Source organism: Thermomyces lanuginosus (assembly GCF_041956635.1).
Source record: "Thermomyces lanuginosus strain ATCC 200065 unplaced genomic scaffold VTN49scaffold_40, whole genome shotgun sequence".
NCBI classification, from domain to species: Eukaryota; Fungi; Ascomycota; class Eurotiomycetes; order Eurotiales; family Trichocomaceae; genus Thermomyces; species Thermomyces lanuginosus.
In genome coordinates, this window is record NW_027192374.1 from 403,659 (window position 1) to 427,388 (window position 23,730).

General features: G+C 56.0%; 13 protein-coding genes across 13 annotated transcripts; 7 read left to right on the forward strand and 6 right to left on the reverse strand.

Moving 5' to 3' along the window:
- Nucleotides 1-109: 109 nt before the first annotated feature.
- VTN49DRAFT_6107 (uncharacterized protein) lies at nt 110-2,006 on the forward strand (the record flags this gene model as incomplete). The annotated part of the gene is made up of 5 exons (XM_069414239.1): nt 110-257; nt 324-762; nt 826-1,198; nt 1,252-1,438; nt 1,489-2,006. The coding sequence occupies 5 exons, from the start codon at nt 110-112 to the stop codon at nt 2,004-2,006; spliced, it is 1,665 nt and encodes a 554-aa protein (XP_069265505.1).
- Nucleotides 2,007-2,075: 69 nt separating this feature from the next.
- Nucleotides 2,076-2,357, forward strand: VTN49DRAFT_6108 (uncharacterized protein; the record flags this gene model as incomplete). The annotated part of the gene is made up of 2 exons (XM_069414240.1): nt 2,076-2,146; nt 2,213-2,357. 2 exons carry the CDS (start codon nt 2,076-2,078, stop codon nt 2,355-2,357), a joined length of 216 nt encoding a protein of 71 aa, XP_069265506.1.
- A 459-nt stretch (nt 2,358-2,816) lies between these two features.
- Nucleotides 2,817-4,310, forward strand: VTN49DRAFT_6109 (uncharacterized protein; the record flags this gene model as incomplete). The annotated part of the gene is made up of 2 exons (XM_069414241.1): nt 2,817-2,933; nt 3,003-4,310. The coding sequence occupies 2 exons, from the start codon at nt 2,817-2,819 to the stop codon at nt 4,308-4,310; spliced, it is 1,425 nt and encodes a 474-aa protein (XP_069265507.1).
- Nucleotides 4,311-4,917: 607 nt separating this feature from the next.
- Nucleotides 4,918-8,557, forward strand: VTN49DRAFT_6110 (uncharacterized protein; the record flags this gene model as incomplete). Its single annotated transcript, XM_069414243.1, has 5 exons — nt 4,918-5,115; nt 5,190-6,587; nt 6,635-6,677; nt 6,733-8,475; nt 8,529-8,557. 5 exons carry the CDS (start codon nt 4,918-4,920, stop codon nt 8,555-8,557), a joined length of 3,411 nt encoding a protein of 1,136 aa, XP_069265508.1.
- Nucleotides 8,558-8,710: 153 nt separating this feature from the next.
- Nucleotides 8,711-9,658, reverse strand: VTN49DRAFT_6111 (uncharacterized protein; the record flags this gene model as incomplete). Its single annotated transcript, XM_069414244.1, has 1 exon — nt 8,711-9,658. One exon carries the CDS (start codon nt 9,656-9,658, stop codon nt 8,711-8,713), a length of 948 nt encoding a protein of 315 aa, XP_069265509.1.
- Nucleotides 9,659-9,873: 215 nt separating this feature from the next.
- Nucleotides 9,874-12,310, reverse strand: VTN49DRAFT_6112 (uncharacterized protein; the record flags this gene model as incomplete). The annotated part of the gene is made up of 3 exons (XM_069414245.1): nt 9,874-10,319; nt 10,370-12,017; nt 12,077-12,310. The coding sequence occupies 3 exons, from the start codon at nt 12,308-12,310 to the stop codon at nt 9,874-9,876; spliced, it is 2,328 nt and encodes a 775-aa protein (XP_069265510.1).
- Nucleotides 12,311-12,770: 460 nt separating this feature from the next.
- Nucleotides 12,771-13,943, reverse strand: VTN49DRAFT_6113 (uncharacterized protein; the record flags this gene model as incomplete). Its single annotated transcript, XM_069414246.1, has 1 exon — nt 12,771-13,943. One exon carries the CDS (start codon nt 13,941-13,943, stop codon nt 12,771-12,773), a length of 1,173 nt encoding a protein of 390 aa, XP_069265511.1.
- Nucleotides 13,944-14,550: 607 nt separating this feature from the next.
- Nucleotides 14,551-16,704, reverse strand: VTN49DRAFT_6114 (uncharacterized protein; the record flags this gene model as incomplete). The annotated part of the gene is made up of 3 exons (XM_069414247.1): nt 14,551-15,678; nt 15,727-16,527; nt 16,582-16,704. The coding sequence occupies 3 exons, from the start codon at nt 16,702-16,704 to the stop codon at nt 14,551-14,553; spliced, it is 2,052 nt and encodes a 683-aa protein (XP_069265512.1).
- Nucleotides 16,705-17,038: 334 nt separating this feature from the next.
- Nucleotides 17,039-17,476, forward strand: VTN49DRAFT_6115 (uncharacterized protein; the record flags this gene model as incomplete). Its single annotated transcript, XM_069414248.1, has 3 exons — nt 17,039-17,059; nt 17,144-17,330; nt 17,400-17,476. 3 exons carry the CDS (start codon nt 17,039-17,041, stop codon nt 17,474-17,476), a joined length of 285 nt encoding a protein of 94 aa, XP_069265513.1.
- A 317-nt stretch (nt 17,477-17,793) lies between these two features.
- Nucleotides 17,794-18,555, reverse strand: VTN49DRAFT_6116 (uncharacterized protein; the record flags this gene model as incomplete). Its single annotated transcript, XM_069414249.1, has 3 exons — nt 17,794-18,044; nt 18,118-18,299; nt 18,353-18,555. 3 exons carry the CDS (start codon nt 18,553-18,555, stop codon nt 17,794-17,796), a joined length of 636 nt encoding a protein of 211 aa, XP_069265514.1.
- Nucleotides 18,556-18,981: 426 nt separating this feature from the next.
- VTN49DRAFT_6117 (uncharacterized protein) lies at nt 18,982-21,445 on the forward strand (the record flags this gene model as incomplete). The annotated part of the gene is made up of 6 exons (XM_069414250.1): nt 18,982-19,111; nt 19,161-19,184; nt 19,240-19,320; nt 19,379-19,972; nt 20,020-21,109; nt 21,163-21,445. 6 exons carry the CDS (start codon nt 18,982-18,984, stop codon nt 21,443-21,445), a joined length of 2,202 nt encoding a protein of 733 aa, XP_069265515.1.
- A 486-nt stretch (nt 21,446-21,931) lies between these two features.
- VTN49DRAFT_6118 (uncharacterized protein) lies at nt 21,932-23,258 on the reverse strand (the record flags this gene model as incomplete). Its single annotated transcript, XM_069414251.1, has 3 exons — nt 21,932-22,756; nt 22,814-23,051; nt 23,101-23,258. The coding sequence occupies 3 exons, from the start codon at nt 23,256-23,258 to the stop codon at nt 21,932-21,934; spliced, it is 1,221 nt and encodes a 406-aa protein (XP_069265516.1).
- Nucleotides 23,259-23,384: 126 nt separating this feature from the next.
- Nucleotides 23,385-23,672, forward strand: VTN49DRAFT_6119 (uncharacterized protein; the record flags this gene model as incomplete). The annotated part of the gene is made up of 2 exons (XM_069414252.1): nt 23,385-23,539; nt 23,591-23,672. The coding sequence occupies 2 exons, from the start codon at nt 23,385-23,387 to the stop codon at nt 23,670-23,672; spliced, it is 237 nt and encodes a 78-aa protein (XP_069265517.1).
- Between the last annotated feature and the right edge of the window lie 58 nt (nt 23,673-23,730).

A 23,730-nucleotide genomic window follows, 5' to 3' on the forward strand; every position in this document is an offset into this window, starting at 1 on the left:
CGCAGAGACCAGCCCAACACTGCTACCCTCCTACTCCTAACCAGCGCGAATTGACTCTCTTCCATCCTCTGGGCTTCTCTGCTGGTTCTAGGGAGTCGATCTGACCATCATGGCCGAAGAGTCGCAAACATCCCCAGCGGTCGCCCCCGACACGGGCGATTCCCGCGCGGACCCGAAGCCCGAAGAACCCTCGACCGAGCAGCCCGCCGCGGCCAACGACGCCGACAAGGCCGGCGACGGTGAGACAAAGCCAGAAGGTATGTCCGACGCGGCGCGATCCCGTGCGATGGATCCCTTAGCTGATCCGACGCTCGTCAATGCAGAGAGTACTCCAGCAGAGCGCGCCGAGTCGACACCCGCTGAGGGTGCTGAGAAGACAGGAGACGGCGAGGAAGAGCAGGCGCCCGATGGTGGCGATGAGTCAGCGGCCGCCCCGGGGGCTGGCGCGGCCAACGGAACGCCCGCTTCGAAATCGAAGTCGAAGCGCAAGTCGACCGCCGGCGGGTCGAGAAAACAAAGTCGCAAGCACCGCAACTTGCATCTGGACGCCAAGCCAGGCGAATACTATCTGGCGCGCTTGAAGAGTTTCCCGCCGTGGCCTGCCATCATCTGCGATGAGGAGATGCTTCCTCAGAGTTTGCTTAACACGCGTCCCGTCACCACCAAACAGGCTGATGGCACATACAAGGAGCCTTACGCAGATGGTGGGAAGCGGGTGTACGATCGGACCTTTCCTGTCATGTTCTTGGAGACCAACGAATTGTGAGTATTTTTCTATTCTATGGTGAATGAAAAACTACGTAGGATGGTGCTAATTTGCGGCAGTGCGTGGATGCCCAACACCGACCTGACTCCCCTGGATCCCGAGCAGTGCAAGAATATTCCGGAGAAGGGCAAGCAGAAGCAGCTGATCGCCGCGTACAAGATCGCGGCGGAGAACCACGACCTGCAGTACTTCAAGAACCTTTTGGCTGAGCACCAGCGTGCCGTGCAGCAGGAGGCTGAAGAGCGCGAAGCAGAGGCGGCGCGCAAGGCTGCGCAAAAGGCGGAGAAGGAGGCCAGAGCGGCGGAGAAGAAGAAGAAGCGCAAGAGCACAGCCGATACCGACGTAGAGATGGCCGATGCGGAGGAGGAGGACAAGAAGTCCAAGTCCAAGAAGCGCAAGAAGGAGGCGGAGAGTGATGCTGAGGAAGAGAAGGTAATCCATACATTTATCGTTCGATTTATGAAGACTGTGACTGACCATCCCAGCCGCCAAAGACACCGAAGACGACGCAGAAGCTCAAGTTGACCACGCCCAAGGAGCCTCCGGCGTCGGAGAAGTCCAAGGCGAGCGCTAAGAAGAAGGGTGGCAAGAAGGAGGCCGCTCGGGAATCCTCGGAGGAGACTCCTAAGCCGGTCGATCCGGAGGAAGCCAGGGCCCGGAGAGAGAAGGAGAGTAAGTGCTCCTACTGCCATACTGAGAAGGTCATCTCTGACGGTTTTCAGTTCTTTTCATCCGGCACAAGCTGCAAAAAGGTTTCATTTCGCGCGATTCGGCGCCCAAGGAAGAGGAGATGGAGGCAATGGCGCGATTCATCGCCCGGTTGGAGGGCTATGAGAATCTGGAGGTGTCGATCATCCGGTCGACCAAGATTAGCAAGGTTCTCAAGGCGATCATCCGGTTGAACACGATTCCGCGTGACGAGGAGTTCAACATTCGTCGCCGGGCGATGGACATCCTCGCCAAGTGGAAGAACCTCCTGGACTCGGACGTAGCGGCGGCGGAAGCGAAGGAGGCGACGCCGCAGGCCAATGGAGTCCACAAGGAGGGCGGCGAAGGTGAAGAAGAGAAGGCGGACGCGGAGGAAAAAGAGAAGGAAAAGGAGAAGACGCCGGCGGAGAACAAGACAGAGGCCGAAGCCAAGGAGACCACGCGTGAGGAGCCCATGCCGGATGCTGCGCCCGCCGATGACCAGAAGGAGACCAAGGAAGCAGAAGCCGGAGCGGCCGAGGCGGCTGCATAAAGAACTTTTATTATTTCTACCATTATTTCTCTGGACTAAATCATGATAGGTTGAGTCGATAACATATTTATGGGTACTACTGCCTTTGAACGGATGGGTGTCGTGTTTGAGAATCTCGATCTTGCGGACATTTCCTGGTTGTACGGATCTTGAGCTGTGGTTTTTTTTTATGCTGCTGCAATGGGGGAACGAAAAAAAGGATCTAGTTGTCAGGATGGAATCTCGTTCCTGGTTTGTCTTTCTACTAATTGTGATTTTTCTGTACATTTATCCTGCTGTTTCAGTGTTGCCCATGATTTTTATCAGGCCCAGGCTGCGGTTGTGCGGTTTGAAATCGAGACTGTTACTTAGGTCGATGGTTAATCGAACTCTCTCATTCTGGCGAGAATCTCATTCGAGTCCTTGACAGGACCGAAGTTTCGATGGCTTTTGATTCATGTCCTCGTAGGTTCGGGAGATGAGTTATTAGAAATTATACACAGGAGCAGACATCACCTGATTGGTCAACTGGACATGGTGTTATGCCCAGGTTATTCCATCGTGGCCAGTTCATGACAGCTCCAGCAAGATCGCGAAGTCTCATGAGGGCATAAGCGCACGTCCGCGAGATCAATCAGCTTTGGTCAAGCGGCTATATCGCCCCTGCGAGTCTCTGCTTCAGCTTCCGGGATATGCACGCCATGGGCTGAGCGAAGATCTCCGTGCCTATTCGCCGCATCTTGTATATCCTCGTACGGGGGAGACGAAGAAAGAACACAATACGGGACCGATTCCTGATATCGATCTGAGAGGAAGATCGTTCGATACCTAATGCGGATTCCGCCGCTGTTGCTCGCGCTGCTGGCTGCGCCGCCCAGCGAGCTGCTGTTGGCGCAGGCGGCGAAACGGCCGTTTAGTATTAATGATGATGTGCTGGCTTATCCGCAGGTGCGTGCTTCCGGATTCTTGGTGATTGCTTTCCGAGAATGGTTGGCTGATTCGAAATGATGATGACAGTTTGACGTGGTTTTCCCGGAAGAGTATATCCTTGCGTCGGACGCGGATGCGCATATACAAGCCCAGCAGGAGCGATTAAAGGAAGGAAAAGGGAGCCGGGATCTGGCTCAGTCCGGGACGGCACAGCAGAAGCCTCTAGGCGCGGAGAAAGAAGGAAGTACGGATGGCAAGGAGGAGTATATCTACGAAGACATGATTCTCGATGGCCAACGCTATCTCTGCAAGATTCCCCGAGTCGACGATGAGGATGCGGACCGTAACGCCAACACCACGACCACCCGCTGGACGGAGGACGAAAACGAGATCGCGCGCGCGACAGACCGCGGGTTACAACTGCTGCAGGAGATGGAGGGCACCTGCATGTACTACGTGTCTGGGTGGTGGTCGTACTCGTTCTGCTACAACCGGCAGGTGAAGCAGTTCCATGCGCTTCCGCCCGGTCCTGGAGTACCGAGCTACCCGCCGGTGGAGGACCATCGGTCAATGTCGTTCATCCTGGGCAAGTTCCCGTCACGGCGTGATGGCGACCACGACGGCGATAAGGAGTCGGCGGTCAAGAATGCTCCCGCGACTGAGTTGCAGACCAAGGGCGAGACGCGATATCTGGTACAGCGACTTGGCGGAGGAACTACTTGCGATCTGACGGGCCAGGAGCGGAAGATCGAGGTACAATTCCACTGCAACCCGCAGTCCACGGACCGGATTGGCTGGATCAAGGAGCTGTCCATTTGCTCGTACTTGATGATTATCTACACGCCGCGTCTATGCAACGACGTGGCGTTTCAGCAGCCACCGCCGGAGCACGTGCGTGAGATTGAATGCCGTGAGGTGCACCCGGATGGCAGCACCCCGAACAATGGACAGGGTGATCCATTAATGGAAACCCCCCTCGATTCACCGCCCCTGGTGGACGCGGAGGCCGCCCGGCCCATTTTTGTTGGCGATGTCGAGGTCGGCGCCATGCGATTTGTCGGCGCGGATGGCCGTCAGATTGAGAAGGGTCGTGTGGCGCGCACGGGCGACGACTTTGTCGAGATTGTCGCGAAACGCGAGGGTGGCGAGGTGTCGCGGCTCTCGCAGGCGGAACTGGACCGGCTCGGGCTCGACGCTCGCGAGGTCGAGGAGTTCAAGAAGCAATTGGACGAGTTCACCAACGGCAAGGATTGGAAGCTTGGGGTGGTCGAGACCAATGGGGAGCGGGGATTCCGGGCAATTGTCGATGCGGATGAGGCCGAGACTACGGAATCCGCTGAGCACACGCAAGGTAACGAGGACGAAGAGGAGCCAGTGTTCAAGGATGAGCTGTGAGCGTGATACTATGGGTTATTCTGGGTTATGAGTTATGTTGTAGCTTTGTAGGATAAGACAGTTATTTTTGTGATATTTTCTGTATATTTAGGAGTCGTGCATTCAAATATGCAGCATCCTCAACGGAGTACACACCGGTATTCTGGGACGCAATTTGCTTGTTTGAACTCCGAGTATACGCATAATCTATGAATGATCGCATTTCTAATCTTCAGCTCCAGATTGATCCATTACGAATTGGGAGCTCGGGTTGTGGTAGTGTATTGGGCGCGCCCGCCCGTAATTACCTTTGCCCATTGATTTACTTTTCCCCTCTCCCAGTCCCTCCGGCATCTCTCGTCGCATCACATTCCTTTCAGACGAAAGAAAGAATTGTTGATATACTACTATTTAGTACTTCCTGATCTCCAAAGACGGACAAATCCAGTCCGCCAAGACCTCCGCATCCCGAACTCGCTCGGACTCCCGCCCAACTCTCAGCTCCCCTGTTTCGGCCCCCTATCAATCTGTTTCTTTTTCTTCTTTCCTTCTCTTTGATTTGATTCCTTGATCATCCGACTCGTCGCTGACTGCTGGCAACTGCCCTCCGTTCGAGGGTCGGCTCACCATGGGTTTCGTCGGCGTCTATACCGCGGTCTACGACTATCAGCCGCAGGCCGACGGCGAGCTCGAGATCCGGGAGGGCGATCTGCTGTATATTCTCGAGAAGAGCACCGAAGATGACTGGTGGAAGGCAAAGAAGAAGGCCGACAGCGCCGAGGAAGAGGAGCCCGTCGGGTTGGTCCCGAACAACTACATTCAGGAGGTGAGTACTCCCCCCTCTTCTTTTGAGCCCGTACTGGAGGACGGGATGGTCGCTAAACTTCCCTGAACCCGCAGGCTCAACCAATCAATACGGCAAAAGCCCTCTACGACTACACACGACAAACTGACGAGGAAGTCTCCTTCTCCGAAGATGCCGAGATGGTCGTCTATGATACATCCGATCCCGACTGGACCTTGGTCGGCGTCAACGGGGACTTTGGGTTTGCGCCTTCAAACTATATTGAGCTATTAGGGAAGACGCCGGAATCCACGACGACTCCGGCGACAACAGCGCCGACAACAACGGCCGCCACGACGGCACCGCCAACGACAACGACAGCAGCAGCAGAGCCAGAACAGACCCAGTCCCCCGCGGCACCAACCCCGCCGGAGCCTACGCCACCAGTGCTCCCTGAACGCCCTATGCAGACTGAACCGGAGGAGCAGCAGCCATCAGAACTCTCCTCATCCGCGGCAGTACAGAGCCCGACTGCAGCCGCAATAGCCGGTATCCTTCATAAACAGCATGGATCGGTTTCGTCGCATGGTACCGCGCGTCCGGTGCCACCGCCGCCTACCACCGAAGAAGAGGACGAAGGTCCCAAGCCGGCTCTACCGCGTCGCCCGCCGTCGCAGCCGGACGACTCACCCGAGGTGCGGCCGGAGCCGCCACCAAAGCCGTCCCCACCCCGCATAGCCCGTCCGGAGCCGCCGCAGCTGCAGCGCACGAGAGAATCTGAGGGGGGAATTCATGAGTCGCCGCCGTACAACCGTGCCGGCTATCGGGGTGATCATTCCCCGGCGTCGCCGTCTGGTTATCGGATTTACAACATTAGCGAAATGATTTCGGTCCTGGGAAAGCGCAAGAAGATGCCGACAACACTGGGTATCAATGTCGCGACGGGCACAATATTCATCTGGCCCGATGGCTCGGGTGACAGCGGATACCAGGAGTGGACGGCAGACAAGTTGGCGCATTACTCGATCGAAGGCAAGCACGTATTTCTGGAACTGGTAAAGCCTAGCAAGAGTATCGATTTCCATGCCGGCGCAAAGGACACAGCGCACGAAATCGTCTCGGCGCTGGGCGAGATTGCGGGTGCATACAAGGCCGAAGGGTTGCGGGAAGTCATTGCGGCCGGACGCGGCGGCAAGGTGCAGAAGAGGGGCCAGATCCTGTACGATTTTGTGGCTCAGAGCGACGACGAGGTTACCGTGACAGTCGGTGACGAGGTGATTATCCTGGATAGCAGCAAATCGGAGGATTGGTGGATGGTGCGACGGCTGAAGAACGGCCGTGAGGGCGTGGTGCCCAGTAGTTATGTCGAGATCACGGGCATTATTGACCAACCCGAGTCGATGAAGGGTGCCAACGCCGGTCGGTCGCATGTGGAGCAGAACCGCCTGGAGGAGGAGCGGCTGGCTAAAGAGGCAGCGAGGAAGTCTCGCACGGATCTAGTGGAAAGCCCACAGGTACGTCTGATTCGCCCAACATGTAGACTAGGAGTAACCATGCGCAGCACCAGCACCATAAGCGCGAGAAGTCAGACAAGCATAGATCAAGTATGGATCCTCAGTCCGTTTCCGACGATGGGACGCTTTTACTGACAATTGGCAGAACCGAATCCGGCCAAGACGAGGAACTGGACAGATCGAACAGGCACGTTCACGGTGGAGGCGGAGTTCCTTGGCCTGCACGATGGCAAGATTCATTTGCACAAGATGAATGGCGTCAAGATTGCCGTGCCGACGTCCAAGATGTCCGTGGAGGATCTCGAGTACGTGGAGCGGCTCACCGGGGTGTCGTTAGACGAGGACAAGCCGCTGTCGGACATTCGGCGTCGGAGCATGCAGGCCAAGGAGAAGGAGCGAGAGCGGGAGAAGGACAAGGGTCGCGAGGCAAAGGTTGGAGCGCAGAAGAAGGAGCCCGAGTACGATTGGTTCGATTTCTTCCTCAAGGCGGGCGTCGGTCCGCACCAGTGCGAGCGGTATGCGCAGAACTTCATCAAGGATTCCATGGACGAGTCTGTGCTACCGGATATTACCCCCGATACTCTGCGGACGCTGGGGTTGAAGGAGGGGGATATTCTTCGAGTAATGAGGCATTTGGACAACATGTTCGGCCGGACAGGGAACAAAGCGCGCGGGCGAAACGTCAGCTTTGGCGGCGAGGAGGTCGTTGGCAACAGCGAGTCGGCTGGCGGGCTGTTCTCAGGACCTGGTGGTGTTCTGCGGAACAATACTGGCCGGAGTCGGCCAACGCCGTCGGTGCAGACCAGTGACGTGGTTGATCCAAAGGCATTTGAGTCCAAGGACAAGCAGCCGGAGAAGAAGGACGAGAAACCGGACAAGCCGCCGGCGACGGACAAGCCCGTGCCCAAGGTATTTGATGACGACGCGTGGGAGGTGAAGAGACCAGCGACGACCGCCCCGGAAGCAACCTCGGCGTCAGCTTCGGCGCCGGCATCGACGACAACCACGAACGAGCCGGCCAAGACGCTGACAGGCGCGATGGCTGATCTGTCGCTTCTGCAGCCGCCGTTGACGCCGACGCCTGCTACGTCGGCGCCTGCGCAAGCAAGCACTGCGGCAACGACTACGACAGCTACCACGACAGCGGCGCCTGCACCGGCCCCTGTCCAGCAACCGCAGCCGACAGGAGCGAACCCGAGTTTCTTTGCACAGCTGGGACCGTTGAACCCGCAGCAGACGGCACGCCAGCGACCGGCCCCTCCGCAGAACTTCACCCAGAACACACTTCTTCCTCCGCCACCGCAACGACCGCTGTCGGCGCCGCAAGACTCGCAGCCGAGCCAGTTTGCGCCACCACCGCTGCAGCCGCAGCTGACAGGAATGCCGATGAACGCGCCGCCGGTGGCGCCGCCGGGACAGAGCTTGAGCGAGCTGAACGCGCAGCGATTCCAGCAGACGCAGGCACAGTTCCTGCAACCGCAGCCGACAGGTTTGCAGCCGCAACCGACGGGCTTTATGCCTCAGCCCACGGGTTTGCAACCGCAGCCGACTGGATTTGGACAGCCGCAGCTGCAAATGCAGCCGCCTCAACAGCAGTTTATGCCGTCGCTGGCCCCCCAGCCGACGGGATTTGGTGGATTTTCTGCTGCGCCGCCGCAGCAGCCGATGGCGACGGGCATCAACAGCCGCCTACCCCCACCACTGCAGCCGCAGCCCACAGGTATCAACGGGACGACCAGTCCCAGTTCCCTGAGTCCTCCGCCGGCCACCGCGCCGCTGCAACCGCAGAAGACGGGCCCGCCGCCGCCGGTACGGTTCGGCGTGAAGCAGGAGCCGAAGAAGTTGACGCCGCAACCGACTGGGCTACGTGCCAACCTGGCGCAAGCGAGTAAGTTTTTTCTTTTTCCGTACGAACAAGAATGCAGGCTGATATATGTTTAGCACCATCGAACCCCTTTGGTTTTTCATGACGAAATTGATCTGTCATTACATTATGGGTCTGTTTCCAGCGTTGGAATTGGAGCTTGCTTGTTTGCTTCCTTGCGTTGTCTGCATATGTACATATGAATACATATGAAATAGAATCGATTAGTATATACAAATTGCTTTCCTCGCGTAAGGAATTAGTAGGCCATCCTTTTACCAATCTCACTCCTCCATCCCCTCGCCCTCTCAAACCCATTACTCGCAGTCTGGAAATCAAACAATGCCTGGTAAATCTCCTCCTCGGTCGAGCACACAAACGGACCATACTGCACAACCGGCTGATCAAGCGGCTGACCCGCGAGAAGGACAAACCTCGCCGTCCCATTCTTTGACGTCGCATAGATATGGTCCCCTTCCGTCTTGAACACGACGGTATGATACGTCTCAACACCGTCATCACTATGATCATCGCCCTCAACGTTGCTCTGGGTGAAAGAAACGTTCCCCTCCAGGATATACGCCACCACCGTCCAACCCACAGGCACGGGCTGCCGGAGGGTCCCACCGGGACGAATCGTCACATCCAGGAACCACAGGGGCGTCAAGGTAAACACCTCTTTACTCGGATCCTCGGGAAAGCGTACACCCTGGGACTCGCCCGAGATCACCTTCACGGTCACCTTCCCCTCATCCTGCTGCACCTCGGGGATAACATCCCCACGGAGATCCCGATATCGTGGCTCAACCTTCTTCAACTCCCTCGGAAGATCTAGCCACAACTGTAACCCTGTTGTTTCGGCGACGTCTCCTTCTTGTAACCCTTCGGGGATATGTGGCATCTCCGCATGCATCACCCCTTTTCCTGCAGTCATAAACTGCAGGTCGCCTGGTTTGATTGTGCCGCGGTGACCGGCGAAATCTTCATGGTCGACGCCTGCGCCGGAAAGGAGGTAAGTAACGGTTTCTTGGCCGCGGTGTGGATGATCGGGAAACCCAGCGCCGGGGCGGATGGTGAAATGGTCCATCATAAGAAAGGGGGACAGGTTCCGAAGACGGGGGGTGCCGATGGTGCGGCGGACTGTGGCACCAACCCCTTCGGATTGGGATTTGGCGAGAACTGTGCGGAGGACGGCGCGCGGATGCATTGTGATCGTTTTCTCTTTTTCAATTAATGTTTTTTTGTACGGGTTTAAGGGGGGTGGTCTACTTGTGTCCTACTTAAATACTATATTCGTTTGATGGTGGTGGTTGCAGCTTCGGATATGATTATCGGATGATTATCAAGAACAACGGCTTGATTAGTAATTCCGAGGATAATCAGTAGACAAGATTTGGGAAAAAATAAAAAATCTACGAGTCATTATTTTGCAAAATGCAAGTCGTAGTTCAACCACTTGCGCGCCTTGACTCCGGCCACGTCCAACGGACTGCCGTACGTCAGAGGTGCGTAGTGGACGAAACCGTACACGACTGCTGTGAGGATCACCCCAGTCGCCACCCACATCGCCGTCAGGGACTTACGGCCGAGACGTTCCTTGGCCGTGATGAAACGGTCGGGACGTTTCTTTTTGTTCTTGCCCGTCGGGTCGTCTGTTGTAGTTGTGACTGGAGGTTGCACCGGGTCAACGTTGCAGAGCAGTTCGATCACCGCTGCCGCGACTAGCGTCGATGCTAGGTGCGCCGGCAGGTAATGGTGCAGGAACCGCTGCCGGCCCATCAGCCAGAATGGAAAGTAGTGCGCTGCCCAGCAGATAAATAGAAATCCCGTGCTGTTGTACAACCGGCTGCGTGCACCGGGTCCCCAGACTAACGCCCGTTGTCAGTAAAAGTCCAAGCCAGAGTAAAGGTTGACTTACTCTCTTCCACAGCATCAATTCCCCGTCGCAATGCCAGCTGGTCCGCACCAATGATGCCAACAAACACCGCCAGTAGACTGCTGGACAGCCACCAGCCAACCGGGTTGCCCAAAAAGTAGATCTGCTCACGCGTCTCGCTCTTGGTCCAGAAGCTGACGCCGCGCAGCAAGAATGGCCACTGGAACGGCTCGCTCATGTACGGGTGCTCGCCCGTAAGGGCGCTGTTATGGAAGAACATGGCCCGCTGCAGCTCCGCCCACTTGCGCAGGAATGGCAAGTGCGCCACTTTGCGCTCCTTCTTCTGCCGCCGCGGGCTGTCCTCCGGCAGCGACGGGATGTCGTCCACATACCATAGGTTGCTAGTCTTGTCCAGGTGCTTGTTGCCGTTAACCTCGGCCTGTTTGAAAGCCCAGTCCGGCAGCGGCGTCTTGTGTGTCCACATGGCCACCCGAGTGGGCACATGGATCAACTTGAAGAAGCTGGCCTTGCTCCGGAACGTCGTCTGGCCGGGCTTGCCCTTCTCAATCCGGATCTCAAACAGCGTATCGTTGTGCCGCTTGCCGTTCGCCAGCTCGTGCGACACCGTTGTAAATTCCTCGTTCGTCGGGTACAGCGGCGATGCCACGTCGTGCGTCAGCAGGATTGTATCCGTGCCGAGATGGCGCAGCTGAACAATGTCTCCATGTTTCACCGGGTGACCCTCCCGGTCATCCTCCGGGAATGGTACCTGAGGCAGAATCTGCCAGTAGTTGTTGGTATCATTGTACGGATACCCAGTCACCTGCTGACCCTGGCTAGAGATACGTCCATCATCGTACCGCAGCGGATAGCGCTCCGGATGGCTATGCAGATACACCTTAGTATCCTTGTGCTGGATGGTAATCGTATCGTAGTAGTGAATGTCCAACGCCGCAGCGGTCAATGGGTTCTCCTCGAGCGTGGCCTGGAACTCAGGCGTCATAAAGTCATCGCCAGGACCGGACTTGGTCAGCACACTAAAATGCACCTGGAACCAGAACAGAAAGATAAAGAACGGAACAATAATCAAGCAGAGCGCCCGCGCCGCGAAATGATACCCAAACTGCAACAGCGTCAGCGGCCCGCGCGGTCGGCGCACGTCCAACAGATTCCACAGATCCACCACTACTGCGCAGCCAATGGTCAGGAACGTGAAGATGCCGACGTACTTGGTGGAGATGACGCAGCTGAGGCTGATGCCCGTCAGCAGCAGCCACTTCCACCACTTGCGTGAGAACTCCCGGTAGCGCAGTTTGTAGAACCGCACGTAGCACAATACACTGGCGGCCATGCTGAACACGAGGCACGCATCCAACAGGATCAGCCGGTCCTCGCCGACATGCGCGTTGTCAAACACCATCAATCCCGAAGCCAGCACGCAGGCTGGTAGCGAGTAACCCGATTCCCACATAATGAGGAACACAATGGGCACAGTCAGCGCGCCGAGCGTGGCCGGCAGCGCCCGGTACGCAATGTAGGGGACCTGATGGTCGATGTACGAATCTCCAATGTTATCAAAAGTAAAACTTCCATCATAGCCCACGAACCAGCCAACCAGCGCAAACAACAGCTTTCCGAACGGCGGATGCACATCGAAAAAGTACGTGCGGCGGAGGTAGTACGAAGCAAACTACTCCTGACCATCAGCCTCCCCCAATTCTCTCTCCCCAAAGTAGGGTTATTACCGACCTTTCCGAAATGCACCTCATCAAACACCACCTCATTCGGATGGTTGATGCGCCAGAACCGCGTCACAAATGCCAGCACCGTCATGATCGCCAGACCAACATAGTAGTCCCATTCCGAGGGGGGCGCGGTGCCCGACTTGCCGCTCGGAGCGGACGGGGCAGGCGATGCTGTGGGCTCGGCATCGTTACTCTTCGCGGCGCCCCTTTTGCGGAGCGTGGAGTCTGGCGAGGACATGGTGGAGGGACGAAGCAAGCTCAATTGAAAGACTGAAATCGAATGAGCGACTCGAATGATCTGCTAGGATATTAGCGAGGTTCACCCGATTGAAGGACACACTGACAATCAAAGAATAAGCATCGTCAAAGTAATAAAATAAAGGAAAAGTAAGGAAAGACAAAGACTTGAAGCTGTACAATCACTGTCTGCTGGGCGTTCTCCGTCCTGGCGATGATGCTGATGGTTGCGTGGTCTCTACGGGTACATTATTAGAGCTGCGCATTCAGCCAATCAAGGACTAGAAATATGCTGATTAATCCACCAGTTTTCGGACTGCTATTGGCCGAAATGCTACATAGATTCAAGACGGAGTACATACATAGAAGAATGCTCCCTTCAAACGCCATACAAGTAATACCAGCAGATATGTACAGTACAAGCAAGCAAGGAGATGCAATTCCCGAGACCGTAACTTCGATTAATCATCATCCGCTAACCCCAGCAACTCCACCTCTGTCCGCACGATGTTCTGAAACTCCTCGAGCCCCATGCCCGTCGCCCTGGCCAGCCGGTACAGGCTCTTGATACTGGTGCTAATGTGCTGCTTGATGGCCACTTCAGACGCCGTTCGGTTCTCGGCCTCTTGCTCGAGCTTGGCGATCGCGTCTGAGCCGGACGAGGTCGATGCCGGGCGCGGGTGGTTCAGCGATGGATCGATGTCCACGCGCTGCGGTTCGCTGCCGTTGTGTTCTCGTGCTTGCAGCTCCTGCGTGTGCTGTCGGATCAAATTAGAGAGCAGGTCCCCGTTCAGGGTCGTCTCACCCGCGTCCTCGACGTTCACGGACGGGTCATTGCTGTCCATGACGGGCTGCACGCCCGCGTACTGCGCAAAGTAGTTGTCCTCGGACAGCATCTGCGATGCCGTAGCGGGCGCCCGTGGCGCAGGGGTCTTGATAGATGGGGTGCGGCCAGGTGTGGCGTCGTATCGAGCCCAGTAAGCATCTTCATCATCGTCGTCGTCATCTTTCGATGTGTCCACATTCTCCTTCACAACCTGCGTCCCGTTCGTTCTGCTTTCTTTCTCCTTCTCTTCCGCTTCCCGTAGTGCGTCGTCAATCACCCGCTCGCGTGCCCGCGCGTTCGCTTCCTGAATCGACGACGACCATGTCGCGTCATCTTCCGTATCGGCAGGGCGGTCCCGGGGCACCACCTCGGCGATCCTCCACCCACTTCCACCACCGTCTGGATCACTCGAACACCAGACATACTGCACACCAATCTTGTATTCGGGCAAGGCGACCTGCGCCTTGAGTGTCTCCTCGTCCAACCGTTTAAATGTCACCGTCAAATTGTCGGGAACCTCAACCTCGCCGGACGCGGGGTGGGGCTCAAAGTTGATGCCCTCGACCAAGCTCGCCACGCGGTCCGCCTTGTCGTCGCCCCAGCAGAGCAACCGTAACCATGAGTTCTCTTCTGGCGAGGGCGCCGACGTCGCCATGGAACTGAAAATGTGCACCCGCTGCCGTAGGATCGGGGACAGCAGTGGGAAGAGCACGGGTGGTGGCCGCGTCGCGACAAAGGCGGCAGGGAGACATGCCAGGAACGGCGGCAAGAGGGTTTGAGGGTCGGGCGGCGGGATGAATTCCACCATGCTGACAGTTGGTAGCTATGGAAGCTTCAAGCCGTATACTGTACTCGTAGTTCAAAGTTGTATTGAGCGTGGCCCCCGCAGGTGACAGCAGCAATTCAACGGAGATATTAGCGAAGAATGCTGGAATGCTACACAACAGATCATTGACCACCAGTTCGAGTCTCTCGACTGGCTTAAAGAACAAAAGGACAAGCCCGATTTAAGAGCAATAATAATCAGGAGTCAAATGACTTCATGCAGGCAGCTCACCCCGTACTGGCGCAGAGGCCTAGGCCCAAGTTCCTTTTGCCCGGTTGCTCTGGGGAATCCCGCCGACACATTCGCCACGGTCAAAACTACGGTTAACGCGCTTTTCCGTGGGACGCTACCGCGCGGGCCACCCGGTGTCCGAAGCTCCCTCCGTGTTCGCCGTCCGGATCGAGACATGGCTGAATTGAGATTGAACAAAGGATCCTTTGTCTGTGTCTCTGGATCGAAGTTTGATGGTTTGATATTGCCGGATTCAGGCAGACTGTCTGCCATGCTTACTAAGCCTTATCGTACAATTGATCAGATTCATTATTGGACCGAGTATGTACACAGACAAACATGGGTATCTGAACAAATATTAAATCCCCCGGTCGCTCTGTTCCAGCTTCGAGACTAGCCGCTTCATGTTGGTCCATTCCTCCGACGGCACCTCCTCGACCGTCCCGCTGAGTGCCTTGCCCACTTCGAAGACAGTGACCACACCGTCCAAACCGCCGACTGCCACCTTGCGGCCCTCACGCTCCTCCCAGGCGAGCTTGTTAAGGCTGCGCGTAAGCACACCGCCGCGCCCACGGGATGGCTCTGCACGCACGACGGGAACTTCCGTGTCCGTGCAGAGGTCCCAGATCTCCAGGTGACCACCGCCATCGACCAGCCCAAACACACCTGGGCGATGCGGCGACCACTTGGCATCGTAAACCACGTCTTCCCGGTTGATGTCCAGGAGCGGCGAGACCACCTGCGGGCCTGCCGCCACGCCGCCGGCCGACGCCGCGGTGGTGGCTGGTGGCCGCACCCGCCAGAGCTTAACGCTCCAGTCGAGGCTAGAACTTAGAAGTAGGTCTCCCAGGTCGACGGGACCGCGGGCTGGGTGGAACGATGTCGACATAACAGGCGCTGCGTGGCCGCGGTACGCAAGCCGCTGGTCGGTGCCGGCCTTGGCGCCCGCGCGGTCGTACCGATGGCACGGGTAGATAGTGCCTTCCTCGGTGCCGACCAAAAAGAACGTCGGATCCGACTGCGGGAACGACATGGTGGTCGGTGCCAAGTCCTCTGTGCGAGACGGCGGCGGCGTTGTTAGCTCGAGATACTCCTGCGGTTGAGAGAGCATATCAACCGTCCAACCGCAGACAACACCATCTGTCGACGCCGTCAGAATGTTGTGCGCATTCTGCGTACCAACAATCGCAATGCTGTACACAGGATGCGTGTGTCCGGACCCTGTCAATGGCGTCTTTTGGACAGGTGCCCCACCACCGGCTCGGGACGACCGCGTGTCCCAAAGCAGGACCTGTCCAGAGTACGTGCCGCCGACGATCAGGTTCGGATGGAACGGGGAAAACTTAGCCGCGAGGATGTCCGACGTCGAGTGGAAGACGTATTCCGGCCGCGAATGGAGGTGCTGGTTCCAGATCTGCAGCAACCCATCCGGCTCATGCGGCGCCGTTGGATTCTTGGTGTACGCTGCGAGAACGAGCTCGGGAAACTAAAGCATTGTTAGGTAGACCCTCTGTCGTGTATTAACCAGACATACCTTGGGAGAGAAGCTCAAATCACTAATCATGCGCTTCTTGCTCCATCGCTCGTCGTAAAACTGAGCTACTTCCTTGATGCCTCTTCGTTTCCTCCCGTACTCCTCTTCATCCTCGTCCTCGGCATTGACGCCGCCCAGCTCGTAGTCAGCCAGGACATCGTACTCCTCGTCCAGCGCCCGCTCAATCACTTTCGTGGACCGATCCACGAAGTCAAGGAACTCCTCTGAGGATGTAACAGCTCTGAGCTCGTCATCATCTAATGTCCGTAGCGGGAATCGTAGCTGTGTCGATCCCAGTCCGCTCTCTTGAGACTTCGTTGCCTGAATTTCCTCCTCAATCTCCTTTCGCAGCCGTTCTCTGATCTCCTCATCCCGTTCCCGCTCGCGCCGGCTCAACCTCTTGTTGGCGGTGGGCGTCTCACCGTCTTCCGCATCCGACGTGGTCTCCTGCGCCGCGGCGTCCGGAGGTGGCGGCAGATCATCCGTCTGAATGGCCTTGCTGTACGTCACGATCTCCTTCTTGGGGGGTTCGGGCGCGGGCTCGGGGGCACTTGGCACGGCCGCATCCGTGGCATCGGTCTGCGTCGCGATAGACTGCGTCATGGGCCGAACGGGCGACCCCAGATCCGCATTGTCGCCGCTCAGCTGGCTCGCGCTAAGCACCGAATTGGGTCGGCTACCTCTGCGGGAACCACCTTCGCCATCGCGAAAATGAGAAGGGGATGGGCGATCGACAAGCCGTGAGATGAGGCTATCGAGCTCGGCTCGGCTGTCAGCACGACTTGACGAGGTTGATACAACCTACATTCAATCAGACTGTGCCTATTCTCGGAAGTTGAAAGTGTGTAGACTTACCTCTGAGCTGTCCCCAATGCTCGCTCGCGTCTGGTTAAACTCCTTCTGCCGTAACTCGCGCTGCCGTTTCAGCTCGGCGAGCTTCGCCCGCTTGGCGAGAATCTCATCCTTGCGCGACTGCATTGCGACTGGGCCGAGGTTCGCCTGCTCTGCAGCAACCCTAAACCCAGGCTATTCTTCATTGACCCTAACCTGAGACGTGGTTGTCCCGAGTCGCGGCGAGCGGGCAGCTCTTCCGGATGCTTAGTCAGCATCACACCTCCGAGATCAAAATCTCGCCAACCTTAGGAACGCCGTTCGGCTTGGACTGTCACAGCCATTGACCCGAGAACTGCTCAATTGGCTGCCCGCGCCGGCTTCGGGTTCGAATTTTTCTTTGGTTTCTCGGTGCCATTCACTTGGTTCTTGTTTGCGACCGTTTCTCGAAGAGGGATAAGAGGAATCATCCTCGGCAATAATGGCTTCTCAGGGCGTCAATGTGAGTGCAAGGAATCTTTGCCATGGAGTCTTGCGTTTCTCGACGGGCACGTTCAAGGGCTGATCGAATATGTGATGTTTTCAGGTTCTGCGTTATTCCGCCCTCGCCGCCGGCGTGGTCTACGGTTTCTGGCATCAGGCAACCCTGGACGCCCGAGCGAAGAAGGCCGAGGCTGAGCGCGAGTACCGGCGCAAGGAGAAGTTGATCGAGCAGGCCAAGGCAGAGTACCGCAAGCGGCATGCGCCAGCAGAGTCGAAGACTACCGGGGGAGGTATGTCATACGTTTTGCGCAAGTTGAGGTGTCAGGCAAGGCAGGATCAAATGCTAATATCTGCAACAGTGATTACAGATCCCGAGGACAGCCGATTCGATCTGGAGGCGTTCCTACAAGCCAAGGCGGCGGAAACAGCGAAATAGAGTGGGTGTTATATACGCTGAAGGGGTCGGGGCTCAGTTTATGAGGGGAGACAAACATGACGATCACTGTATCATCACGAAGACGTGGCTCTTGAAGTCGCAGCAGGAGCCATTCTGTATCATTTAGAATTTGTGTTTTTGCTTTGCGTTACTTCCACGGGTAAAGAGGAAAGGATCCTAGTTGTCCGATAGACCCTACCCCTGTGTTCCCTGTAGATCCTCTGGTTTTGTGCAATGCTCTGTGCAGAGCAAATCTTGATCTATTTATCGCCAGCAAAGAGACAGGCTCATGTAGTCATGACTCATACCAATTTCCGTCAGCTCGCCTTGTTTACAAGTCCAACAAGGCGAGGAATGCCGTTCGTTCGCTGCCCGTCGAGCTTCACGGGTTCTGTGGGGAGATTCGGTCGCAGTAATTGCGCCTGTGCATCCCATGTCCATCCCTTCTGTGTCAAGGCCTCTACGACGTTCGAGCTCGGGTCGAGCCCCAGATACTCTGCAGCAACATCGGGTCTGATCGCTTCGAAAGCGCGGCTAATCTCCCCGAATGACTTTTCGGTATAATATGCTGCATACGGAGGTGATGCGTTAAAAGCACGATCATTTGTATAAGTGCTGGAGCATGGCAGAAGTCGACTTACCTTCATATTTTCTGATTATGATGTTCACTGGTTCCGGCCATGGAAGATGCCTGAGGATCCGGTAAACCTCTGATGGCTTGTGCTGCCACACAGCTCTCAGCAAAGCAATGGTATTCTGCAGGACAGCATCGCTGGCAACCAGCGTTTGGGGTAACCGGTGCGTTGCAGCGCGGGCTTCATGACTACACATGAGTTAATCACATGATTCACCATGAATCGAATAGAGAGGACATACAGCTGATTCGTAAGAAGATGGGAGATCAAGAATGAAGAGTAAAAAGCGCTCAAAAGGTTCGCATCGCCCGATATTTGGTTATCATTGAAAAGCAGAGCCGCTTCATCCTCGTATTGACTTAGTGTTTGGAAGAGGGCTTCATGAGATGGGGAGTCAGAGAGGGCTTTTGACAGTTGCTCGAGGGATAACAGCGAGAGGGTCATTGTGAATTGAAAGGCAACTCGGTAGAGACCGTGAGAGTAAAATGGAGGAACTATGCTTGAGAATCGTCGATAGACACCACACTGGAAGCTCCGATGTTGACGGCGAGCCGCCGATATAATGCGGCGGTGCCAAGCCTTACGCAAGCTTCGGGATAGGTTATTTGAATACAAACTCTGTAATTGCGGTTCAGAAAGGTGCGTGCCAAGGTGTTGCTAACACTGATCAAGTTAGGATTCCAGTTGTATTTTTAATATCATTGGTTATAAAATTTCAGCTAGTATGTTCATTTCACTTCAAATACGTAACTACTCTGAGGCCAAAGAGACCACCTGGCAATGCCCGGAGACGACTTGGGAGTTGAAGCTCATGTCCTGCCAGTCTGCCAATTCCATTGCCTGAGCTGACTTGGTGGTTCGGCGGCCGTCATGGCCCTCTCACACATTGAGCCCTTTTTGAAGGGCCAAACAGGCCGAAGCACCCGCTGGCTTCTCCGCGTCGTCATTCTATGCACCATTGCGGCCGCGGCTGTTGCGAGCCGGTTGTTCAGTGTGATCCGTATGTCGATTCACAAAGCCAATGAGTTAAGATACTAATTTTATTGCAGGTTTCGAGAGTATCATCCATGAATGTGCGCCTTTGAATTCCCCGTTGCGATATTCTGGCCGAATGCTGATCCGCTGCAGTCGATCCCTGGTTCAACTTCCGAGCTACAAAACACCTCGTAGAACATGGCTTTTACAGCTTCTGGGATTGGTTCGATGACCGTGCGTGTACCTTTATATAACCTTGAGTCGTCGTCACGTAACATTGACAACGGCGCAGGAACATGGCACCCTTTGGGACGCGTCACGGGCGGCACCCTCTACCCCGGTTTGATGGTGACGAGTGGTGTTATCTACCATCTTTTGCGGTTCTTGACGTTCCCAGTAGACATCCGCAACATTTGCGTGCTGCTTGCTCCGGGCTTCTCCGGCCTGACGGCCCTGGCTACGTATCTGCTGACCTGCGAGGTGTCCCCGTCTCCCTCGGCGGGGCTGCTGGCCGCCGCGTTCGTCGGCATTGCGCCGGGGTACATCTCGCGGTCAGTGGCAGGTAGCTATGACAATGAAGCCATTGCTATTTTCCTGCTGGTGTTTACGTTTTATCTCTGGGTCAAGGCTGTCAAGGTCGGGTCAATCATGTGGGGAGCGTTGACGGCCCTGTTCTATGGGTACATGGTGTCGGCCTGGGGTGGTTATGTGTTTATTACGAACTTGATTCCGCTGCACACGTTCGTTCTTATTTTGATGGGACGGTACAGTTCGCGCCTGTACATCAGCTACACCACTTGGTACGCCTTGGGCACGCTGGCGAGCATGCAGATCCCGTTTGTGGGATTCTTGCCAGTCCGCAACAGTGACCACATGTCGGCGCTAGGTAAGGAGACAATCCAATGCGAATTAAAGCATGCTGACAATGGACAGGAATCTTTGGGCTGATCCAGGTGGTGGCGTTTGTCGAATATGTCCGTTCACAAATCCCGGGCAAACAGTTCCAGACGCTGCTAAACATCTCCCTGATTATCTTCTTTGGCGTCTCGTTCCTAGCTCTCGTTCTTCTGACGATGGCCGGTGTGATTGCGCCCTGGACCGGTCGCTTCTACTCGCTGTGGGACACTGGATACGCCAAGGTCCATATTCCCATCATTGCGTCGGTGTCGGAGCACCAGCCGACAGCGTGGCCGGCATTCTTTTTCGACCTGGGATTCTTGGTCTGGCTGTTCCCGGCAGGTGTGTACCTGTGCTTCCGGGAACTGCGGGATGAGCATGTGTTTGTGGTGATTTACTCGGTGCTGGCAAGCTATTTTGCCGGTGTCATGGTGCGATTGATGCTGACGCTGACGCCTATCGTCTGCGTGGCGGCCGGCGTGGCTCTGTCGCAGTTGCTGGACTCGTTCCTGCTCATGAAGCCAACGACCGGAAAAGGCTCGAAGGACAAGGAGACCGGGTTCATCCAATCGACATTCTCCAGAACATGCACAACGTCCTTGGTTGCAGGCTATCTGCTGCTGTTCGTGGTGCACTGCACGTGGGTGACGTCGAACGCGTACTCGTCGCCGTCGGTGGTGCTGGCGAGCCGGATGCCGGACGGTAGCCAGATGATCATCGATGACTACCGCGAGGCGTACTACTGGCTGCGGCAGAACACACCGCGCAACGCCAAGATCATGTCGTGGTGGGACTATGGCTACCAGATCGGCGGCATGGCAGACCGACCGACGCTGGTGGACAACAACACGTGGAACAACACGCACATTGCGACGGTCGGCAAGGCGATGAGCTCGCGCGAGGAAGTCAGCTACCCCATCCTGCGGCAGCACGACGTCGACTACGTGCTAGTGGTCTTTGGTGGCCTGCTGGGCTATTCGGGCGACGACATCAACAAATTCCTGTGGATGGTGCGAATCGCCGAGGGCGTCTGGCCAGACGAGGTCAAGGAGCGGGACTTTTTCACCATGCACGGCGAGTACCGTGTGGACAATGAGGCGACCCCGACGATGCGGAATAGCTTGATGTAAGCATTCCTACTCCTAACATGGAATCTCTTTCGCTAACGATCACTTGCAGGTACAAGATGTCCTACCACAACTACCACCGGCTCTTCCAAGGCGGACAACCCGTTGACCGGGTCCGTGGCGCGCAGTTGCCAACGGAGGGCCCGCAGCTCACCACGCTTGAGGAGGCGTTTACTAGCGAGAACTGGATCATCCGTATTTACAAGGTCAAGGACCTGGACAACGTGGGCCGCTCCCACAACAGTGCCGTGGCGTTCGAAAAGGGCCATAAGAAGAAGAATAGGGCGGCACGCCGGCGGGAGAGGATCTTGCGGGTGGAGTCGAGTAATTTCTGATTGGTACGAGTTTGGTTTTGGGTTGCGTTTTGTATCAATAGAAGCATTTGTGGGAAGGATTATGATGCGTTCAATTTGTCAGATCGAATCGTATTGATTGGCTGCTTTGACTCTCAAAAGTAGATCATCCATGCACCATGGGCCATCGACGACATTATTAGATTATATGTTCTTTCCGAGCTGCTGTTAAAAGCCTCGGTTACCAAGCTGAGGGCGGGAACTTGTAAATTCGATGCAGGTGCATACTTATTTCAATCCGTCACGAGTAGCCTGTTCCTAAAATATCATCTATCTTGCATTGCCCAAGAAATATGTATTCTTTCACGTTCAATTGCTCCGGCAGGGATAGTAATCTCTATGCAGCTCTTTAGTACATCAAGAGCTCAATCTAGACGTATGACTTATCAGATTACCATAAAAATAGAATTAGGAGCAGGGATACCGGAAAGCCTGTCTCCGTAGCTGCCATCAAAGGATGCCTACTCTTTACACCCACATCGGACACACCCTGCGCAAAAACTTCATAAACTTGAAAAACCCAACCGCCCATTCCACATTCCCAAACGGATCCCGTACCCTCTCCGGGAATGCAATGCCCGCACCATGTAAGCCGGGTACAACCATCGCGGTATCCTTTCCGCAAGGAAGTAAGAACCCACCCACCGATGAATCCCATTGCAGCTGGTCCTGGATCGGCTTCGTACGATCCCCGGCAATCGTTAGTGTAGGCAGCGGCGAGCGGGTAAACCCAATCGCATGCACGATATGCGTGCACTGCGGGAGATGCTCCGCATAGAGATCCATCTCATCCGATTCCGAGATGGGGATCTTCTGGATGAATCTCCCGGCATCTGACTGGGGAAGCTTATCATCCTCGAGCTGTGCCCACGCAAACTCCGCGGCTTGGCCTTTCAGGCCCGTGTTATCGCGGAGGATCCACGCGCCGTGCTCGTCGTTGCGGTACTCTGCGTACCGGAGCGCATGACGCGTGAACCATTTAATGCGTAGCTGGGGGTGGGTTGCACGAGCGAGCTCGTAGAGATTCATGAGCGCGAGGACAGCGCTGTGAGAGCCACCGACGACGGCGATGGTGAGGGGTTCGGTTCTGGGCAAAGTGTGATAGAGAGTGCTGGGCTGCAGGACGGTGTCAAGGTCGAGCCGGGATAGTTTGTCAGCATCGATTGGGATGGATGGCGTGGTGGGATCGGAGCCCGTGCAGAGGATGAGCCGTGGGGTGATGATGGACGTGGCCGTTTGGTCATTGGATGTGCCCTGACGGCGGATATGGACCGTCCATTGGGGTTGTGAAGTCTGCGGGTGTTAACAGGATGATCCCTTTTCCTGACGATTTAAAAGGATCAAGCTTACGGTATCGTCCAGGTCTGCTGAGACAACCTCTCCCCGAACCTGGACCACTGCGTCCATCTTGAGCAACCCGTCGGTCAAAGCCCGACACATATCTGCCGCATAATGCAGCGAGCATGTCTGGTCTTGGTCCAGCTTCATTAGGGTTGAGAACGCATTCGGCAGCGGCGTGCTGCGGATGATTCGCCGGAATGGCTGCGTGCCGGTCGCAAATGCTTGGAAGAAGAGGACCTTGGTATTGCTGTTGATGTCAATATGGACTTCTAGCGAGTCGTTTTCCCTTGTCATACCTAGGAACCTCGCGGTACTTGCGATTCACGCGGCCTCCGTCGAAACTGGGATCAACCCAGGCAATCTTATTCAGGCCTAACTCGAGCAGATTTCCCATCACCGCGATGCCGGCGGGCCCAGCTCCGACAACCACGGCTGCACAGCTTTGGGGAGTCATTTTGCCATTCACCTTATCCTCCACTTATTCCATCAAAAAGAATCTCAATGAACGCAGTAATGGAAAAAAAAAATAGGATCCGTTTGAGCGTCTTGGTTGCACTATCTCAGTCGTATCACAAACACCATGCGTTATCTCACAGGGTTTAAAGATAGTCTCGAAACCGGCCGAATCCGCATTCTCCGCACGCACAATCAATCAACCCCAACCGTCCAACGTTGGCCCTCCCACGTGAACAAGCCGGTTCATCTTCAGCCGGCCGAGAAAGGGACCATCATTCAGTCAATCATTCCTTGAAATCCTTGCATCCAACATAGTATCCACCGGCGCAGGGTCATTGAGTCATGGCCCTCACCGCATGATTCCGTTGAGCAGGGCCGTCCATCCCGGCGCAGTGTCAGCTCGCATGGCTAGACTCGGCTGTTATCGGCGAATGAGAGATTGGCTGATCAGCAGCCGAGCAGGAGGGCTT